The 22006-nt window shown below is 21.6% G+C and overlaps 7 protein-coding genes across 7 annotated transcripts in view; 6 read left to right on the top strand and 1 right to left on the bottom strand. All coding sequences in view use genetic code 6, as the record gives it.

Moving 5' to 3' along the window:
- TTHERM_001284709 (cyclic nucleotide-binding domain protein) overlaps positions 1-2222 on the top strand; it is a gene marked incomplete at both ends in the record, with an annotated part of 3104 nt that extends 882 nt beyond the window's left edge. The window contains 6 exons of the mRNA XM_012800981.1: positions 131-220; positions 395-484; positions 669-758; positions 1568-1657; positions 1814-1903; positions 2132-2222. Of these exons, the coding sequence (XP_012656435.1) occupies positions 131-220; positions 395-484; positions 669-758; positions 1568-1657; positions 1814-1903; positions 2132-2222 (541 nt within the window). The remainder of the gene's footprint in view (positions 1-130; positions 221-394; positions 485-668; positions 759-1567; positions 1658-1813; positions 1904-2131) is intronic.
- A 270-nt stretch (positions 2223-2492) lies between these two features.
- TTHERM_01284710 (D-alanyl-D-alanine carboxypeptidase family protein) lies at positions 2493-5173 on the bottom strand. The gene is made up of 2 exons (XM_001027563.3): positions 4590-5173; positions 2493-3826 (listed from the first exon to the last, which is right to left on the bottom strand). The coding sequence occupies exons 1-2, from the start codon at positions 5158-5160 to the stop codon at positions 3126-3128; spliced, it is 1272 nt and encodes a 423-aa protein (XP_001027563.2). The 5' UTR covers positions 5161-5173; the 3' UTR covers positions 2493-3125.
- A 214-nt stretch (positions 5174-5387) lies between these two features.
- TTHERM_01284720 (hypothetical protein) lies at positions 5388-6634 on the top strand (the record flags this gene model as incomplete). Its single annotated transcript, XM_001027564.1, has 3 exons — positions 5388-5541; positions 5964-6193; positions 6611-6634. 3 exons carry the CDS (start codon positions 5388-5390, stop codon positions 6632-6634), a joined length of 408 nt encoding a protein of 135 aa, XP_001027564.1.
- A 1715-nt stretch (positions 6635-8349) lies between these two features.
- Positions 8350-10383, top strand: TTHERM_01284730 (oxalate/formate antiporter family transporter; the record flags this gene model as incomplete). The annotated part of the gene is made up of 1 exon (XM_001027565.1): positions 8350-10383. The coding sequence occupies one exon, from the start codon at positions 8350-8352 to the stop codon at positions 10381-10383; it is 2034 nt and encodes a 677-aa protein (XP_001027565.1).
- Positions 10384-12297: 1914 nt separating this feature from the next.
- Positions 12298-14310, top strand: TTHERM_01284740 (oxalate/formate antiporter family transporter; the record flags this gene model as incomplete). The annotated part of the gene is made up of 1 exon (XM_001027566.1): positions 12298-14310. One exon carries the CDS (start codon positions 12298-12300, stop codon positions 14308-14310), a length of 2013 nt encoding a protein of 670 aa, XP_001027566.1.
- Positions 14311-18586: 4276 nt separating this feature from the next.
- TTHERM_01284750 (hypothetical protein) lies at positions 18587-18748 on the top strand (the record flags this gene model as incomplete). Its single annotated transcript, XM_001027567.1, has 1 exon — positions 18587-18748. One exon carries the CDS (start codon positions 18587-18589, stop codon positions 18746-18748), a length of 162 nt encoding a protein of 53 aa, XP_001027567.1.
- Positions 18749-19696: 948 nt separating this feature from the next.
- On the top strand, positions 19697-21662 carry TTHERM_01284760 (plant dual-specificity MAP kinase kinase family domain protein; the record flags this gene model as incomplete). The annotated part of the gene is made up of 3 exons (XM_001027568.3): positions 19697-20327; positions 20384-20820; positions 20949-21662. The coding sequence occupies 3 exons, from the start codon at positions 19697-19699 to the stop codon at positions 21660-21662; spliced, it is 1782 nt and encodes a 593-aa protein (XP_001027568.2).
- Between the last annotated feature and the right edge of the window lie 344 nt (positions 21663-22006).

The following is a 22006-nucleotide window of genomic DNA, read 5'->3' on the forward strand; positions in this document are numbered from 1 at the left end:
GACTTACTTACTTAGTAATAATTTTTTCAAATTCCTTAAATTAAACTTTAAGGTTTGAATTTTGAATTTAGTATTTAAAAAATGTTCGATTTTTTATTAATTAATCAAGTAAATAATTTTAAATAAAAAGAAATAATTAAATTGGAAACTAAGGTTTATTAGATTTAGGTCTATCATTAGGTTTGTGCAATAAACTATAGAATTTAAAACTCAATATTTCGTAAAAATACTTAGTTTAACAATCTAAATATGATTTTATTTTCTTTCTAATAAAAATATGTTTTATCGGTTATTTTTATATAATTTTTGATTTATTTATATCATATTTTACTAATAAAAACTTCTTTAATATTTTTATTTTTCAACAAACATATCGAATTAAATAAATTAAAAGATTGAACAATATTGATGCATAAGGCTTTTTACAATTTAGCTCTGGATTAGCAAAATGTTCAAATCTCTCATATTTGAAAATCGACCTTGGGTAGCATTTTTGAATTTTCAATTAAGCGATAATTAATATAAGCAAAAATCAATTAAAATTTAGTTTTAAGCATATTCATAAAATTAGTTAATTGGTTTCTAACTTAAAATTATGTTTTTATTCAAGTTATACTTATTCTTAAAATTAATCATTTAGTTAATTTTGTTTTTAATTTTCTCTTTAGATATAATAAAATTGGCGATTAGGGAGTATTAGCTTTAGGTTCTTGTTTAATAAGTTGCAAACATCTTACCAAGTTAACTCTCTACCTTAAGTAATAAATTTGTTTTAATTTTTACTTACTTATTTATTTTTCTTTTATTTTTTAAAATATTCTACAAAATTTTAACAATCTGTTATTATTAAATAATAATTTATCATTTTCTTGATTAATTAGAGTAGATTGTTTTGATTTAATTTAGATAATTTATAAGTTTTTTAGGGATTAATAAATAGTTAATTAATTATTTTGAATTATTCATTCAAATTTTTTGTTTCCTTTGAAACTTTTCTCTAATCATTTACCTTTATTCATAATTAAATGAAATATTAATAAATTTTAAAGAAAAAAATTTCTTAAAAAAATCCATCAATTTTTGAAAAATTAACTAAATATGATCTTCAAAATGAAATTTAATTGGTTACAATAAATAGTTATCTAAATTTATTTTAATTTAATATGAATTACTATAGATTTCCATCCTTAAAGAGCCATTTTATTCTCTATATTTATTTAAATTTCAATATAAAATATTTATTTTATTATATTTTTTACTGTTTTGAATTAACTTATATTAATCACACACGATTTTGAAAAGTATTAGATTGGTGATCTGGGAGTAAAAGAATTAGGTTAAACTTTAACATTGTGCTCTTGTCTTTCAAATATAAAATTTCTCCTTTTGTATAAATATTTTTATAATGCAATTTATACATAAAGATAACAAAAACTGATTTAAAAATATTTTAATTTTGTTCGTTCAATATTATTTATTGATCTGTTAATTTTTATTATTTATGCGATTCTTTTCTTTCTTCTTTTGAGAAAAATTAAAACTCTTTTTTTGTAAAATAATTTAATAGCTCTAATAAAATTACCTCATATGGTGCATCTAGCTTAGGCTTTTCCCTTGCTAAATGCTCTAAACTATAAAATTTATGTCTCAATCTTTCGTAAAAAATATTTATTTAATTTTCTTAAAGTAAAATTAGAAAACAATAAATAATATTTATTTCACTAGCCTACAAATTTAACAAATATTTATTGTATTTTAATGATCAATCTTTAAGAAATAAATAATAAACTTTTATATAAAAAATAATTTAAAGTTCTAATGAAATTGGTGATGAACTTGCATTATAATTCGGGTTTACTTTAGTAAAATGCATAAGCCTTTTAACTTTATAGCTTGACTTTAAGTATACAAATAATTTTATAAGTTTATTTATTAGTTATAAGAAAAATATGAAAACAAGAAAGAATACAAACTATCTATCAATCTTATTTATTTTATCTTTTTTTTATTATCTTTGAATATTTCTTTAATGCTTTACTTTAAAAATGTTAATTCATAAATAATTAATAAATTTAATTTATAAAATTACTTGTTATCATTTTTGGATTAAAAAGTTTTTTTTTATTAAAAGGTGGAATAAAATGAATTAACAATCAAAAACTAAATTATTTAATACAAATTTTAAATTGAAAAAATTGGTAGTTAAAAGAGTAGATTTATGAAAAAAATAAGAATTATAAATAAAATATATATAATACAGTCAATCACTTTTAGATAGTTTTTATTTTATTTTTTTATATTTGTATCATAATCCAGCATAAAATATTTTTCATTTAACTAAATATATATTTCCAACTCGCTAACTAAAGAATTAAAGTAGAATAACTAACTATATAACAAATATTTTCTCATAAGATATTTTTATTGAAAAAGGAAATTTAAAACAAAGATTTAAAAATTTACAAAATAAAATTTAATAAAAGAAATATAAAAGATTTATACAAAGATAGATGGATCTGTAGGTAGTGGAGTGTAATTATTTAATGACTCAAATTTATTTGAAATAAAAAATTAATCTTTAATTAATTTTGTTGAATGAATAATTTGTTATTAACTCATTTTCTTACTTTAATTTTATTTTCTAAATATTTAAGTGACTTAAAGATTATTTATTTATTTATTTATTTATTATTAATTATTATTAGAATGATTCTGATAAATTCAAAATGTACTATAAATTTGAAATTAAGAATATTTTGAAATGGTATTGTATTATATTTATTTATTTTATTTTTGTTAGTTATTCATTTTATTTAGTTAGTTAGGTTGAAGATTATTAAAAATATTAGTTGATTAAAAAGGAAAAACTAGCTTGTTTTTTTAATATATTTATTGATTTATTGATTTATTTTCTGATAGTTATTATTTATTTTTCTGATCTTGCAAATTGTTATGCATTGATTATATGCAAGCGTATTAGATTGGTAAAAAGACTGTTAAGTCTGATAATTATTACATTTTCTTTAGTATTTTCATTAAAGGAATTGGTTAAATAATATATAAGATTTTAACTTCTTGACGCACTCATTTTTAGTATAATTTCATTTAATTTAGTAATTTTTAGTTCAATAGTAGTTGCTGTCATATATTTTATCTTTTAATCTTTGGACGTACCAATCAGCAAGTCTTATTGTGTCTTAGAATCTTTATTCTTGATTGACACTGCCTAGCACGATAATAATTATGTTGCATTCTTCTTTAGAATAATCATCTATTGTTTGTGTGTACCAGCTACTCAAGCAAGCACCTGCAGCAACAGTAATGCCTGTTTTTACTCCCTTGAATCCTCTATCCAATAATTTATTTGTATTTTCCCAGAGAATCGACCTTTCAATAACTTTATTATCGAATTAGACATATTTTACAACGGCTCTGTAGGTTTTAGTTGCAACAATTTTTCTGAATTCTTCGTTTTTCAAACAAAAATATGTGAGTCTTGCTAAGTCATTACAAGTACTGTAATTATGTTTATTAACTAGTCCATGAGGATTGTTGAATTTGGTGCTTTTTAAATTAAATTCTTCACAAATGCTATTCATTTCCTTTAAAAATAGCTTCATATAATCGCGCACGTAAATGTCTTCAGTAACATCAACACTATGTATTTCCTAAAAGACTTTATTTTACCCAATGCTATCAAAATAAAGCAAGCAACCAAAATTTTCTGCTAAAACCACAGCAGAATCGTTACCGCTTGGCAACATGAGTCCATAAAATAAATCCTTGACTAGCACCCATTCATTTTCTTCAAGTCTTGAAGTTGTTCCTAAATATTAATAAGATATAAATAAAATTTAATTAAATGATGATTCTACTATTAACTCGTAAATTTATTAATTTATTAGCTGATTTTCTTGGCTCTAAAAATTAATGAATGATAAAATATAGTCAAACAAAACCAATTAATTAATTAATTATTTTTTAATTTTTTTCATTCATAAATTTGAATGGATCGATCATATGTATAATTTTCCTATCAAAATTATCACTCAATTGAATATTAAATATATGAATCAAATAATGAAATGAATTAATTAAGTAAGTAAGTAAATAAATAAATTAGTAATTTAGCTTTCTTTAACTCCTTGCTATTTAATTTAAAACTGAAGCAATTAAAAACAAGATACATGCATGTTATTTACTTCAAACCATTTTTTTTTAACTTCTCTAAAAAATCCCAATAATTAATGATATTACTCTGTAAAATTTACTTGAATATTAATCAAGTCAATTATTCTTAAGTAGATTTATACAATCTTTTTAAAAAAATTTAGCTATTGATCAGCAATCAGTGTTATTTAAAAACCTACTGTGTGCATATTTTGTGTTATTTTTAGATTTAAATAGAAAGAGCTTTTAAAAAAATAAATTATATCTAAAATGGCTATTTTTAAATAAGAATTGTAAACTATTAACTATTTTCAATGAGTTTTTGTTTGATTGAAGCTGTTTTAGCCATTAAAAGAAACAGCTTTAATTTAATTTGCCCAAAAATAGAGAAGCAGCTTTTTGTTATAATCTATAATTACCTCTTGTGTTGGCAGCATTTTCTGAAACACTAAAATAGAGCTGAGTGGGATCAAGTTTAAATCTTTCAACTAATCTCAGCGAAACTAAAAGAGTTGCCATTTTAGTGAGAGAAGCCATTTCTCTGATTTCATTTGAATGATGACCTCTTTAATACTGGCCTGTTTTAGCGTCATAAATGCACCAGGCTTTTGCTGTAATATAAGGAGTATCTTCGATCACAGATGATTAACCTGTTGTCGAAGAATATGCATTGCTAACATTATCTTTGGCATAATTTGCACTATTCAAAGCACTTCTACCTGCTTATTTCAACTAATTTGATTAATGGTGCTTTTGCTTAATTATTCTGCTATTGCTGCAGCTACCATAATCGTTTTTCTCTCCAAACATTTCTTTATATTTACTTACTTGCTTATGTATATTTCTTACTAAATATTTAATAAAATTTGTATTGAATTAATTTGTGTTTTCTTTTTTGTTATCCCCTTTCTTATAGGTTGGTTATTTTAGTTTGATAATTATTTTGAATTACAAATTATTGAATTTTGTATTCTTTTATATACACTCCATTATCTAAATAAAGAATAGCGCCAGCAGCCATATGTTAACCTTTCATAAAGTGGTAATTAACTGAGAAAAGTATCAAATTAAAACTCAATCAATAGCATTCAAATTATCCATATATTTTCTTTAATTTACTCATTCAAATATTAAGTAAGTATATTTATTAGATCTTCATTGTATTTCATAAATACTTCAATAAATAATTAGTAGCCATTAAAAATATTATCAAAAAAATGTCTTAAATTGTCGTTCGTTTCATTATTTAGATTTAATTAAAGCAAAATAATTATTTCTAAATTCAATTTAAAAAAATTTCTCTTGAATTAGATAAACAATTTTATAAGCAAAAAAAGGATTTATTAATTAAAAAAATCTAAATAAAAAATAGTAGTTTTCTAAAAAATAAATATGAATAAAATATTGCTATTTTATCTTTATCACTTTTATAAAATTTATTTTTGAATCTTTAATTAAAATAAATAAATTTTATTTCTATCAAAAACCAACACAATTTAAATCTAATTTATTAAAAAAAAATTATTTTTAAATAAAATTTATGAAAAATATTTATTTAGTGAAGTAAAATTGAATATTATAAAACAAAATTGGGTTTTTTGTAAATTTATTTTACAATATTTAATTGATATTTCAATAGATTAAAATAATAATTTCTACTATTTTATAAGAAAATTTATTCTAAAAAATAACAATCTATGATTGAATTAGTAAAAGAAATTTTTAAATAATTTTTTATTTAATAAAATAAATTTCTAAAAGAGTAGCACTAGAAAATATCTACATTAAAATAGTAACTGGAGTATACTAATAGAACCCTTATAACATCAACTTAGGAGAACAAGGTTTAGCATACAACAAATATTGTTCAAGACATGTAGAATTTGAAGAAGGAAAACCGGGAGCAGGAGGATTCGCATTTTTAGGGAAAGCCATCAAATTCCGAATAAAAGCATTAAAAAATGAAGCAAAATTGCTTAAGCATTATCATAATCTTGAAATAAATAAATATATTTGCATATTTGTAACGAAAAAATACAATACAATATATTTCTAAAATTAAATTTAAACAAAATATTTTATTTTAAAATCAAACAATTTTAAATCTAATTTTTTTATTATTCTTTTTTATAAAACGATTAATTTATTTTTTACTTTTTATTTAATTTTTTATTTACAAACTTCTTTCTAAAAATACAAAATTATTTTTTAAGTTTAAATGTTTCAACTTTTAAATTAAATATTTGTTTATTATTTGTTGTAAATTAATTGCACAGGTTTAATCAATTTTTTGATAATAATTTTTTAAAAACAAATCTATTTTTTATTAAAATTAAAGTATAAATTTCTCTTATAAAAATTAAACAATAATTTGTAATTATTTTTATAATAATTAAATTAAATTTTTCCTTTTAAATTTATTTTAAAAATTTATTCAAAGAATATTTACTTCTTAATTGTTTGACTTGTTTTATTATTTGAAAATAGTTTTAATTTATTTTAAAATAAAATAAAAATTTTTTTGCAAAAGAAGTTAATTTTGATAAAGAATTGTAATAATTAATTATTTAAATCAAAATAAAATAATATTTTTAAAGAATAAACATTTGATTCTATTTTGAAATAAAAAATCAATTTATTATTATTATTATTATGGATAATAAATACCTATATAGCAGTAATTTAAATGAAAAATAGTAAATAATTTCAGGCAGATCTATTAATTTAATAAGGCATTTAAATTATTATTAACTTAATAATTGTCAATTGAAGATTAAACTTTTTTCATTTAATTTCACATATTTATTCTTTTTTTGATTAATAGAGCTTTTAAATAAATATTGTGAATAAAACAGTATAAATGAATAAATTATTATAAAAATTTAATTAAATATTATTTATAATATATTTTTTTTTGATCTTTAATGAAGATTTTTTATGGAAAATTCTACATTATTAAGAAGTCATCAAATTAGTGGAGTTAGTTATGGGGAATCTCTGGATTTTTAATTTAACAAATAGGATTTATTTTTATTAATTAATGCGCAAGGAATTACTTAAATAGTTGATATTTGCTTGAATTAATTAATACTTGAACATAATTGATAAAGCTAATCTTTAAACAATATTATTTAAAAATATATATATAAAAACCATTTAACAACCAAAAGTACTTGATGCCATAATTCAACCAATCGCTAAATACTTAATTTTGAAAAAATGTTAAAAAATGCATCGAAAAGCTCCATGAAATATTACTGTCGATACTTTATATAATGCTGTTAAATAAATTAATTAATAATAACTAAATTTATTAATTTATCAAAGTAGATGTTTAAATTCAAATAGAACAAAAAAATTAGCTATTAACTCTTAAAAAAATGTAGTATTTAACTTCATGCAAACACTGAGTAAATTAAAATTTTTTGATGTTTAAATTAGATTAAATGACTCAAGTAATAATTGATAGCGTACCTATGCAATTAGATTTATCAATTAATACAAGAATAATCAGTATCAACGTATTCAATTGAATAATGTTATATATTTTGAATTTATTACTAATTTTTAGAATAGTCAGTTCTATAGTTTATATCAAATATTATTATATTGCCAATTATTTGAAGGGTTGATTACTAACTAATGCTTAATATTGTTTGATTTTTTTTCAGTAAGTTTTACGCAATAATTCAGAAATTATATTAAATACTTTCTATTTTTCTTACTAGGAAATAGCCATATTAGTTCATGCTTTTATCCACAAAACAAATGAAAAACAGAAGAAACTTTATTTATTTAATAAATAATATTTTTACTTCAATGCATATTTTTTGTAGAGGTTGAGAGACAATTATATAATTAATAGCAAGACAGTAATTAAGTAAGTAAAATAAATTTCATAGTATGGTTATATTAATCAAAACTTTAATTTCATTTGCAATAATATGCAAAAAAACCAATAAATATTAGAATAATATCATTAATTGCTATATTTCGTCAGAATTAATAATAAAAACTCTATACAGCGAATCATTTCAAATTGTTAACACCTACTCTTAGCTTTAAATAAATAAATTGTAATTGATTATTAATCATAACAATTTATCAATCAATAATTTTGCTAATTTAATTAATATCTTTAAAAAATTTAATCTTTATAAAATAGCTTCTATCTACACAATGCAACTCACTATGAAATAAAAGGGTTATATAACCCTCATAGGTGGATTCATCTTAGAGTTAGTTACTGGAACTTCATTCTTATGGGGATAGTTCAACGTTTATATTACTTCTTATTTTAGGTAAAAAGATGACTAAGATTTACATTTAAGTATTGGAGGTGCTATATTCCCTCTTATGATGGGTACTTTTGCAGCAGGAATCCCCATAGGAATCAAATTTATCAAATTATTTGGTTCTGCAAGATTATGCTGTGTTTTCTTTTCCTTCCTAGCATCTGTAGCTGTTTTTATTTCTAGCTACTCACAAAAGTTTTGGTAGTTTGTCTTTATCTATGGCGTTATTCATGGTTTCATCTAAGGTATTGTATTCTTTATTCCAGTCTATATGGGCTATCTGTACTTCCCTACACAAAAAGGCATGGTGTCTGGAGTAGTAACTTGTGGTTTCGGCCTTACTGCTTTTCTTTTTGGATTAGTTTTTTTCAGTATTGTTAATCCTGATGGACTTGTTCCTGTTTAAGATGATGATGGTTATTCATATTTCTAAGGACCTTCTATTGAAGTTGCTTAAAATGTACCTGAATCTCTAAGGAAATTGAGTTATATATATATTTGCATATCATTCTGCTCTTCTATGCTCATAATGTATCATCCTAACTAAATTGGAGAAGAAGAAAAGAGACTTAAACAAGAACTGAAGAATAAAGAAGAATAAAAGAAAATATTATAATAGAATGTTAGTAGACTTTAATAAAAGGACGAATTATCTACTCCTTTGGCTGAGCAAATCCACACAGACAAATTAGACAATAAAGATTTAGAATAATCATCCAACAGTTTGAGAAAAAGCATTCAATTACTTCATAAAACAATAGGAATTGTTGAATTAGAATAGAAAGTTATTAAAAAATAAATCGAGCTAACCTAAAATCAAGAAAAATAATAAAGCTATCAAATAATATTGCCTCATCAAAAGAGTTACTATGACAATGAATTTTAAAAGGACGATTAATTATTTGATAATTAACTCTTCCCGAATAATAATAACAACACAAATAACCATAACAACACTAATAACAATAACAACACTAATAACAATTAAATAAAATCATACAATAAAAATGAATAAACTGACTCACTGTTGAACTTTGTTTAGAAGGATATTAAAGTTATGGATCTAAACAAAAGAATTATTTCAGTTATTAATAATGATGTTGTAGAAGATAAACCTTAGCATACAAATCAATTGATTTTATAAGATGAGTCAGTAGACTAGCTCTCAAAGATTAAAGAGGACATTAACTAGAAAGAAAATTAAGTGAAAGACGAACTTTAATCTTTTGTTTCTTTAGAAATGGAAATTGAAAGATTGAATAAGCTAGGAGCTCCTTCTGTACTAGCAGCCTTTAAATAACCATAGTTATATGTTTCTTTCCTATTGGGTATTTTAGCTATAGGATTTGGCCTGCTTATCAATGGAAATTTCAAATCAATAGCTAAAGATTATGGATTTGTTAATGATAGCTTTTAGACATGGGTAGGATCAATAGGAAGTGCTGCTAATGGACTTTCAAGACCACTTTGGGCAGGTTTACTAGACAAATACTCATTTAAGCGTGTACTGAATGTGATATTAGGTATTGAAATAGTTTGTATTTTCACGATGCGTTTCACAGAAACCAATTAAATATTCTTTTTAATTTGGGTTGCTTTCACTTAAATGACTATGGGTTCTGTTTTAAGTATGTGGCCTGTTCTTTCTGCCTAGTTAAATGGTGTCAAAATAGGTTCTTAACTTTTCGGGTTATACTGTTTTGGTTTTAGTGTCTCCTCTATGATTTAATTCCTGATTGTTTTAGGTCTCAAAACTTCCATTGGATTTAACAACATTTATTACATTTACGCAGGCTGGGCTATATTATCAGTCCTCATAGTCACTTTCTATCCTTTTAAAGTCAATTGGTCTAAATATTATATGATCAAGTAAAAAAAAATTGAATTAACTAATTAAAATAATTAATAATAAAAGTGATTTTAATAAAAAAATTAATTTACATGTTTTAAAAATTATTGTTATATTTATTACTTAAAATTGATATTCATCATCTATTAATCAGTCCTTATATTAAATTTAAATAATTACAAATTTTATGTATTTGAAAAATTTTTCAATACTTTCATTTTATAAATTAAGATTTTCATGATAAATAATCAATACCTTAATAAAATTAATAAAAACTACTAAAATATCAAATTTTTAAAAAATCTTAAAAATTTTCTTTATTTTTCTTAGGCAAAATATTTATTTTTCCTACAAAATGGTATTAAAAAGAGAAATATAAAGTATGTTAACATATATAATAAGTTAAATAATAGCTCATAAATATAAAAATAACACAATAAATAATTTATGTTTTAAGTCTTAAAGTCAAAATAATAAATAAATTATTTTTATCTTTTGTTTTAAAGGTTTTTGCAATTAAATTTATATAAATAATCGTTTATTTTTGCTCTTAAATTCTGATTATTTGTTATATAATTAATTATAAATGAATTAAATCTACAAATTTAACCTGACTTAGTAAAGCAAATGATCATATTATGAATTATTAATTACAAAATTTAAACAAAGAAATTTTTTTAATTTTACTATGTATCTAATAACTTGAAACATTCATTTATATTTTACTAGTAAAATTAAATGTTTAAAGATTTTACAAGCAAAATAAAAATTGGTTTTTATGTCAACAAAAATAGTCAAGCTCATAAATTAAGCTTTCATTCCTTTTGCAGTAAAGTTTTGATTAGAAATATTAGCATTTTATTTTATTATATAAGAATACATAATTGGAGATTTTAGATTTACAAATTTCTTTAAAATCTTTGTTTAAATTTCCTAACAAGCTTTTTAAGAAGTTATAATACTGGATCTAGCTAATTACAAAAAAATCTCTTGACTATTACATAAAAAAAACTAATTATTCCTTTATACTTGCTATTTACATTAAAAATATATAACAAAATCATTAATCAATTAAAGTAGATAGAAATTTAATCAGATAGAAAAATTAATTTGGTCTTAAGTGATTTTTATAAGTATTGAAAACATGAAGGAGGAGAATATTTTAAACTTAAAATATATCAATAAATTAGATTATCTATTTACATCTAAATAGATTAAAGTATTTTAAAGGTAGTTTTTATCAGTTTAATCTCTTTAAATTTTATATTTTAACCTTGAGAGAGTGCTATCAAAAATTAATTAATCATTTATTTATTATTTATTTTTAATATTTACTTAATTTCAATTATTTTTGATGAATATATCACTGACAAATACCAATTAAAACTTGAATATTTTTAAGTAAACTAATAATTTAAATGAATTGCTTTTGAGAAGATTTATCAGAAATCACATCAATTATTTATTTATATTTCTTTTCTAATCAGGGTTGCTAATATTTCTATATGACTTTTATTTAGATTTTTAAAATGATTTATTGATACAATGATATGTAAAATCAAGAATTTAAATACTATTATATTTAAATAACATATTAATAGAAAGATAAGTACATTTAGGTATGAAAGTTAGTTTAACTAGATAATAATAATATAAATATAATTCATTACATTTAATACAATTTCGTTTCTAGTAAATATTTACATTAATATGCAAAAAAATAAAGATTTCTTTTTAAAATTTCAATATATTTGATGCTATTGTTAATAAAAAAAATTCTATACAATGAATGACTTAATTTGATTAGGAATTGATAAGAAACACAACTGACCACAAAATTAAGATAAATACTGATAAATATATCTATGTAGTGTTTGAATTTACAATTAAATAAAATACAAAACAATCAATTATTGAATTAATTAATTAAGTAGTAAATAGTACTAATCTATATCTCTTAATCAAGCAAATATAATAGCAGACATGGAACTTACTATGAAATAAAAGGGAATAATTACCCTGATAGGAGGGTTCATGTTAGAACTAGTAACAGGAACAGCTTTTTTGTGGGGACAGTTCAATGTTTATATAACTTCTTATTTTAGATAAAAAGATGATTCAGGTTTAGAATTAAGTGTTGGAGGGGCTATTTTTCCTGTTATGATGGCTTCTTTGGCTTTAGGTATACCTATGGGGATCAAAGGAATCAAATTTTTTGGCTCAGCTAGACTGTGCTGTATTTTTTGTTCTTTTTTCGCTGCATTATCTGTATTTGTTGCAAGCTATACTCAAAAATTTTGGTAATTTGTCTTAATTTATGGAGTCGTCCATGGGATTGCCTAAGGAGCAGTTTATTTTATTCCTATCTACATGGGATATTTATTCTTTCCCACTAATAAAGGCATGGTTTCTGGTATTGTAACTTGCGGATTCGCGCTAACATCTTTCGCTTTTGGCATGATCTTTTTTGCTATTGTAAATCCTAATGGATTAGTATAAATCCAAGACAGTGATGGCTTTTCATATTTCCAAGGACCTTCCGTCTAAGTAGCTAAAAATGTACCTGAATCTCTAAGAAAATTGAGCTACATGTATGTCTGCATAGCATTTTTTTCTTCCTTGCTGATCCTTTACCATCCAAACTAAATTGGAGAAGAAGAAAAGAGACTTAAACTAGAGTTAAAGAACAAGTAAGAAGAAAAGAAAATCTTAGAGTCAAATCTAAGTAGACTTTAGCAAAGAGATGAGTAATCGATTCCAAAACCTGAATAAATAAATACAGAGAAAGTAGAAAATTAATAAAATGAAATGTCAAGTGTAAGGAAAAGCATTTAGCTATTTAACAAAACTATAGGAATCGTAGATTTAGAGTAGCAAGTTATTAAGAAAAAAATAGAATTAACTTAGAAATAAGAAAAATAACAAAGCTATCGCATCATTTTGCCTCATCAAAATATTCAAAACGACAAAGAAATTTAACAATATAATTAACTATTTTAAAATAAAATGTATTCTAATACAAATGAAAAGAAAAACTATAACGAAAATGAGCAAAGTGTTAATTATGAGAATAATTCTTTACTTAGGGTAGTTTCTAAAGACATTAAAGTCATGGATTTGAATAAAAGAATTGTTTCTATTGTTTAAAATTAAAATGATGACAGAGCTTAAGACAAACCCTAACACACAAACGAATTAGTTTAGGATTCATCTATAGATCACATCTCAAAGATTAACGATGACATCAACTAGAAAGAGAATTAAGTGTAAGACGAACTTTAATCTTTCTTTTCCTTAGAGATGGAAATTGAAAGATTGAATAAACTAGGTGCGCCTTCAGTTTTAGTGGCCTTCAAATAACCATAATTATATGTCTCCTTCCTTTTGGGAATCTTAGCTATTGGCTTTGGGGTTCTCATTAATGGAAATTACAAATCAATAGCTAAAGACTATGGATTTACTAATGATAGCTATTAAACACTAGTAGGATCCCTTGGAGGTATAGCTAATGGGTTTTCAAGACCACTATGGGCTAGCTTACTAGATAAATTTACATTTAAGCATGTTTTAAATGTGATCTTAGGTATTTAAATAGTGTGCATTTTCACTATGCGTTTGACCAGTACAAGTTAAATTTTCTTTATTATTTGGGTATTCATCACTCATATGACTATGGGCGCTGTTTTAGGAATGTGGCCTGTCCTTTCTGCTTAGCTAAATGGAGTCAAAGTAGGGTCTTAGCTTTTTGGGTTATATTGGTTTGGTTTTAGTATGGCGACGATGATACAGTTTTTGATCGTGTTGGGACTCAAAAAATCGATCGGGTTTGATAACATATATTATATTTATGCTGTTTAAGCCATAATTTCTGTACTGATAATCTAGTTCTATCCCTTCAAAGTCAATTGGTCTAAATATTACATGATCAAGCAAAAAAAAATGGAGTTACCAACATTAAATGATAATCAATTTAAGGAAATTTAATAAAAATCATGAGAAAAATTAATTATTATTAAACGATATCTATCTAATCTCATAAATTAAACAATCTTTATAATCAATAAAATTTTTAATATTTATCATTAAACTAATAAAGGATTAAACAGTATATTAAAAAAATTAATTTTATTTTATTTATATTTCTAAATATTGAAAAAACTACTACATAAAACTAAATAAATTTTATTCTATTTTATTTTCTGAAATTTACAAAATTAAATTTATAATATTCAAAACATTTAAATTATTATTTAAACTTAAGGGGTTTTTGGATATTTATTTTATGGTAAATTATATATTTTTTTAGGATATATGAAATTAATTAAATAATTATTTCTAAATTTATAAATTCAAAAATATAGAAAATAAAAATGAGATAACATAATCAAGGAAATTATAATAGTATCTTAAGAGTATAATAATACATAATATTATATTTAATCATATATTTATATTTTCCTAATTCAAAAGTTTCTAAGCTCTTCATTGTCTGAACACCTTTCTTTAATCTTAAATTTAAAGTAATTTAAAATTAAGCTTAATAATAAAATTAAACAATGTTAATAAAATATTTATAAATTATGATATAATGAAGCAATAAAAGCGTAGGTTATTTTGCACAAGACTTATCTTCAGGTTTATCAGAATGTGCCAATCTCTCTCATTTAGTCTTGTTTTTGTAGTAAGTTTAATTTTTTTACATATGATTAAATAAATTTAATTATTATTTATTTTTAAAATTCATATTAAATTATAGGGATAATTCAATTAACAATCAAGCTGTTTCATTAATATTCTCTGCATTAACGAAATGTGACATGATCTAAAATTTAAAAATTGATTTAGAGTAAATTTAATTAAGCTTCTATTTAATCGATTTAAAAAAAATTATGATTAAAATAATTATCCTATTAAATATTGTAATTATTGTGATTTAAGGTCATAAAATTTAAAATTCTACATAAGTTTTAAAATAATTAACTTATTTTTTTAAATACCCTTTTTTTAATTTTAAATTTTGTATTATATTACAAAGTTTATATTAGATTTTCTTTTAATTTTTATCTTTAATTTAATTTATTGACTAATATTTTTGTTTAATAAGTAATAATAATATTGATGATGAAGGTTTATTAATTATAGGATCTCAATTATCATAATTAAAAAATCTCTAAACTTTGAAACTTGGATTAAAGTTAGTTGATTATTAATTTCTCCATTATTTTATAATTTATTAAGAAAAGTGATTAAAATGAGTGAGTGAATAAAAACATATTTTAATTATTTTATATGAATTATAAAATAATAATTAAGATTAATTATTTATTAATTGTACTTAACATTTACTAAATAAAAGAAATAATAAAATTGGAAATGCAGGTGTGTCAAAATTATTTATTGGGCTATCATAATGCACTAGTCTCATAGATTTAATAATTGAGTTTGAGTAAATCTAATGCACTTATTTATTTTTTAAAAACTTTTTAGAGTTATTTTGAAGAAAAACAAACTAAATCCATAAATTATTTGAAAAAAATCATATTAAAACATTATTCACAAAATTGTGGTATTAAAAAAATTATGAAATTAAATTAATTATTTTATTTAAATAGTCATAACAAAATTGGAAATATTGGTATCTAAAATTTAAGTACTCACCTAGAAAAATTGATAAATATCTAAGCATTAAGACTTTTCTTTATGTAAGTTATATATTAGCTTATAATACTTTCAAATTTACATTAGAATTAATCAATCAAAGATTAAAGAATTGAATATTATAAATTAACTCTCCTTAAATTAGAATATTTTACTTTTCGCATACTTTAAAAACTTACCATTTCAATTAATAAATAGTTGTTAAATTATTAATTTGTATTATAGGAATTGTGATATTGGAGAAGAAAGTGCTTAATCTTTAATCTTAGGATTATAAAAATTTACATAGCTTCTAGTTTTAAATTTAGATTTTAAGTAAAATGAAATTGTTTTTTGGTTTGAATAAATTTATTGATGATTGATTTTTGTGAAATGAAAAAAATCATTATTAAAACATTAAAACAAATTAAATTATTAATAAATAAAATCATTAGTGAAAACATCATATAAAATTAAAAATATTTTATTTTCGTTAAATTCTTTATGCCTCTTTATTTATTAGATTTAAATTAATTATTTGAAAAGAAAAAATAAAATTGACGATAAGGCTTTAAAAGGATTGGGCTCTGTATTAGCAAAATACATAAATCTCTAAGAATTTTAAATTGATTTGATGTAAATTTTAAATAAATTAATTTGAAATTAATAAAATCTTCTACATTAAATGACCAAAATTTTTTGATAAATTTTAAGATTATGAATTCCCTAAACAACAAATACTCAAATTTATAATGAAATTAAACAAAATTTTACTTTTTTGTGAATTCAATTTTAATTATAAAATCAAATAAATATCAACTTATTAATAATTTAACCCTCATAATATAAAAAAGGAATAATTAACATACTTTCAATGGTGTATGTGATTTGTTATTTGGATTATAAAAATGCTTTAATATGTAGAAATTAGAACTCAATTTGTGGTATAACTTGATGATTTACTTCTTTTATCTTTAATAATAACTTAAACTTATATTTTTCTTTTTATTTAAAATTTTATTTTTTGCAATTAATACTTTTTAAAAATAACTTATTCATTTTTATTTTTAAATTTATTTACAAACAAAGTAATTCTAAAATCGATGACCAAGGTTTGTCACATATAAGCTCCTAATTGTCAAAATTCATAAATATATCTAGCTTGAGACTTAATTTAATGTAAATTTTAAAATGATTTACTTTTATTATAAAAAAATGAAATGAATCTCTCCTAAAATTTCTTTACCGTTTATTTTTAAAGAGACTTATTTTTAGTTTTTAAAGGGGGAGTTTTGTTTAATTTTTATATTCAAAATAACAAAAATTTAAAAATTAATATTGAAAAACTTCGAACTTAAAAGAATATTTTTATTTATTATTTAATTTGAATTTATATTAGATTTCATTTATTTTATTCAAATGTAATAATTAAATTTAAATAATTAACTTTATTTAAAGGAATAACTAGATAAAGAACGAAGGTGCTTTTTGTTTAAGCCAAGGTTTAGAATGCTGCAAAAATCTTAAAAATTTAAACTTGGATTTAAGGTTTTTATTGAATTTTAATTCTTATTTAATAATCTATTTCTTAAATTTAATAAACAAAGTAATAATGAAATTGACTACAAAAATGAGTCAAGTTAGGGCTTGAGGTTACCTAAGTGTGAAAATCTCTAAAATGTAACAATCTATCTTCAGTAAAATAATATATTTATTTCCTAACACCAATTAATACAAATAAAAATATTAATTTAAGTTTTTTCTGCTTTTTACTACCTAAAATTGCATTTATTTTTTAATTAACTTTTCATTTTAAAAAAATAAACTAAACTTATTATATAAAGCTCAAATTAAATTTCTGGTTTAGGGGTTGCTTAAATATGCTCTGGGTTAGATAAATTCATAAATCTATTATATTTAAAGCTTTCATTTATGTAAATTTAGCATCATTTATTGTGTTTAAATTTTATTTTCTAAACTAATTTTTATTAAACATTATTTAAATTCTCAGTTCTGAATAAAAAAATAAATATTTTTTATATTAATCCTACAATTAAATAATATTAAATTTAAAAGGAGTAATAAAATCGATGGTGTTGGGGCATCTAATTTATGTTATGAGATAGCAAAATGTAAAAATATTTCTGGTTTGATAATTGATTTCAAGTAATTTTGATTGTACCATTTATTTTTAATTCATAAAATTATTAAATTAGCTTTTAAAAAATTTATTTTATTTGAAGATTAATTGTAGAATAATTGTTCAATACAAAAAGCTCATTTTTTGAAAATATTTTCAACTATCTTTTATTTTTAAATTAAATTTATAAAATTTTTAATAAAAGTAATAATAAGCTAGACAATAATTCAGCCTTGCTCTTGATATCTTAGTTATCATAGTGTTAAAATTTATCAAGTTTAATATTTGATCTGAGGTATGTTTTAATAAAAAATTATTTAAACATCAAATAATAGATATTTTTATTTTATGATACATCAAAATATAGAGTTAATTATTTGATTTACAAACAAAATTTTCTAAAAATATATGATTTATAAATTTATTATATTTTCTATTAGTTATAATGATATAAATTTGATTCACACTCAAAAATTAGAAATAAAAATCTAAAAAATGCTCAGGATAGTAAATTACTCAATTGCAAACGATTAAGATTCAGATGATAGTGAAGAAGATTGTTACTCAGGTTGTTTCGATTCGGAAGAAGAAGAGGAAGAAGAAGAAGATGATGAAAGAGAAGAAAATGGGAATGAATAGCTAGTAAAATCAAATTGAAAATTCTATCAATCTAGATGAACAAAAGGAATAAATTAAAAACAATTTATTTTGATTAAATAAACAATAAAAATATGCTTTTAGACTTTAATTTTAAAAAAATTTAAAATGAAAAACAGATAGCTTGAAGTAGTTCATTTAACGAAATTTTTTACTAAATATTTTGATTAAATATTTCAATAACTTTTCAAACTTTATTAATTAACTTTATTGTTAAAAGCATTTTATGTTGTAAATTAGTTGAATTTAATCATAAAATTAATTTAAAAATAAATTGTTTTATAAATAATTTAAAAATTAATTCCCTTTTTTAATTGTCATTTTATCCAAAATTTCATAATATATCCTGTTAAAGCAAGATGCCTTACAAAAATTTGGTGGTTTGCAAATGCCACTTATTATAAAATAGCCAAAAATTTTCAAAAAAGTACTTAATTATTTATTTGTTTTGAAATTCTTTTAAGTTTTTGCCTGTATTCATCGACATTAACAAATTTTTAATCAAAAGATTTCAAAGAATCCATGACAATTTAAAAACTAACAAAAATTTTGAAATCTAATTTTTTTTACCTAAAATAATTGACTAAATTTTCTTTTAATTAAATATTAATTATAGTTGTTAATCCAAGATGAAAAATTCATTTTACTCAATATATTTAATCTTAAATTTGAATACATTATAATTTTAATTATTTTTTTCAATAATTTAATCATTCATTTAATATTAAAGAAATATATGTCTTGGCTTGTTGAATTAGTAGCTATTGCTAAGTGAAGTTTTTAATATAATTATAAAAAACGAGCAAAGTACAATAAATATTTATTAGGTATGATTTTGATTGATACTATGAGAAATTTATTTGATGATATGACTGATCAATTAATTAGTTTTTAATTAATGTTTGATATGCTTATGTATCTAAAATTGGCTATTACATATTTAACATTATGTATTAAGAATTAATAGCTACACAACAAATTATTAATAATTATTTATTAATTAGTTAATAATTAGTTTCGAAGTAAGGATAAATGGACTAGAAGGTTTAAAAAAGTAAAATAAAATAAATTTTGACCTATGTATTTTCAGAGGATAGGTTATTAGGAGAAGGAGCGTTCGGAGTAGTTTACAAGGGTGAAGATAAAAATACAAAATAAAAGGTTGCCATTAAATAAATCTCGCAAAGTAAATTTTAGAATGACCCAATAGTGCTAAAAAATTTGAAGAGAGAAATTGAGATTATGCAAGATTTAAAGCACGAAAACATAGTTCAACTTTTTAATTTTACATATACAGCTAGCAACGTTTATATCATCTTAGAATATTGTGATGGCGGTGATATCCTTTCACTCATGAAGAAGAATGAGGGTAAGAGGTTTTCTGAAGAAATCGCTATTAAGCATTTTAGACAGATCACTGAAGCTTTTAAAATGCTCCATTCAAAGGGTATTATACATAGAGATATAAAGCCAGCTAATATACTTCTGCACAAAGGGATAGCTAAGATATCTGATTTTGGGTTTGCTAGAATGCTTGATCAGACTAATCTCAATTCACAATAAAAGTTAACAGCTTTAGGTAGAATTTTAGCATCAAAATTTTATTTTTTTAGAAGCTTTTTTGGTATAAAAAAGGCTCTCCTTTGTATATGTCTCCCTAAATACTGTCTCAGGAGCAGTTTTCAAGCAAGTGCGATATCTGGTCTCTTGGGGTTATGTTTTATGAAATGATTTACGGCAGAACTCCTTGGACAGCTCAGAGTTAAATAGAGCTTTTAAATAAAATAAACTCTCAGCCCTTGTAATTTCCTTCAGATGTCATAAGTTCTTATAATACAAAGGATATCATAGTAAGAATGCTTAAAGTCTAAGAAAATGAAAGAATTTCATGGGAAGAGATATTTGCTCATCCTTTACTTTCCGAAGAAGATTAGTATGTATTAGAAACAGCAGTTCAGAATAACATCTCTCATTTAGAATAATTCAAAATAATTGGATTATTTAACAATAACAATCAGTATTATGAGTTTTTTTAGCAACAAAGCTAACTTTAACAAGCACAGAAAAACCAAGTAATTAATTTACTTTGCTAATTTTTTAGAATCTTTATTTGCAAATAAAAAAATAAGAAATTTATTTTTTTAAATTGAATATTTTTAAGAAGAAATTAATAAAGTTTTTTTAATGAAAATTAATTTAGTGCATTTTAATCGATTGCGTAGTCCTATTTCATAGAAATAAGTATGTCTTATTTAATATTCTAGCTAGCCATATTTGTCTGCTTAAATTAAGATCAGAACTACCTGTTTCCAATGAAATATTCCTCAGTGCTTGCTTCTTGTATTTGAAGCTGTTTTTGGGATAAATAAAAAGTACTGCTGAAGCTCTTAAAGGAAATGAGATATTTGATCCTAATTTTGATCAATAAGATTTCTAAAACTATAAAAACTCAATATTATTTTAATAATCTACTAGCCTAATTGAATAAGACTTCAATAAAGCGAACTGTCTTTACCAATAAATAATTTCAAAGATTGTAAATAGATATTAAATCTAAATTTAATAATAACAACCATATCTAAGTGGTGAAATTTAACTACTCAAGCAGTAGTTGAGCAATTTATATGAATTAGATGAATAGTTTATGCTTTTTTATAACTAAGTCATGAACTAATTTATCTCAGCTATAATTGAAAAAAACAATTTACTTGACATAGAACATAAAAAAAAGCTATACACCATCCTCAAATATTGCTTCATTGTCTAAGATTTTGATGCATATTTTTAATTTGATGCTAGCAACCCAAATATTTAACAATTCCTTTCTTTCTACCATCATAATGACTAAATAAGCTTTTAAGAGCTCTAAAAAGAAGTTGATATTTAAATAGAATAACTCCTTAAATCTGGATGATTTCTATTATTATATAAACTAATATAAAAAAATATAAACGCAAACAATTACCTAATTACCTGAATTCTCATTTTTATATCCCCTATTTTCTTTTATCAATTTTAATATTTACTTTTCATTAAGCTATTTTTAAATTAATTTAAAATATTTTAGATTTGTATTATGAAAAAAATATTTAAAGTATATAATTTTAAAATAAAAAACAAAATATTTGATTATTATTAAAAATATTCTTAAATAAATAAAAGCTTTATTTAATTCTTTAATAGTAATTTATTTATATATCTAAGAAAAAAGATTATTTATGTTTTAAAATTTAAAAGAAAGCAACTTAAAGCTATCTA

Source organism: Tetrahymena thermophila, assembly GCF_000189635.1.
Source record: "Tetrahymena thermophila SB210 genomic scaffold scf_8253856, whole genome shotgun sequence".
NCBI lineage: Eukaryota > Ciliophora > Oligohymenophorea > Hymenostomatida > Tetrahymenidae > Tetrahymena > Tetrahymena thermophila.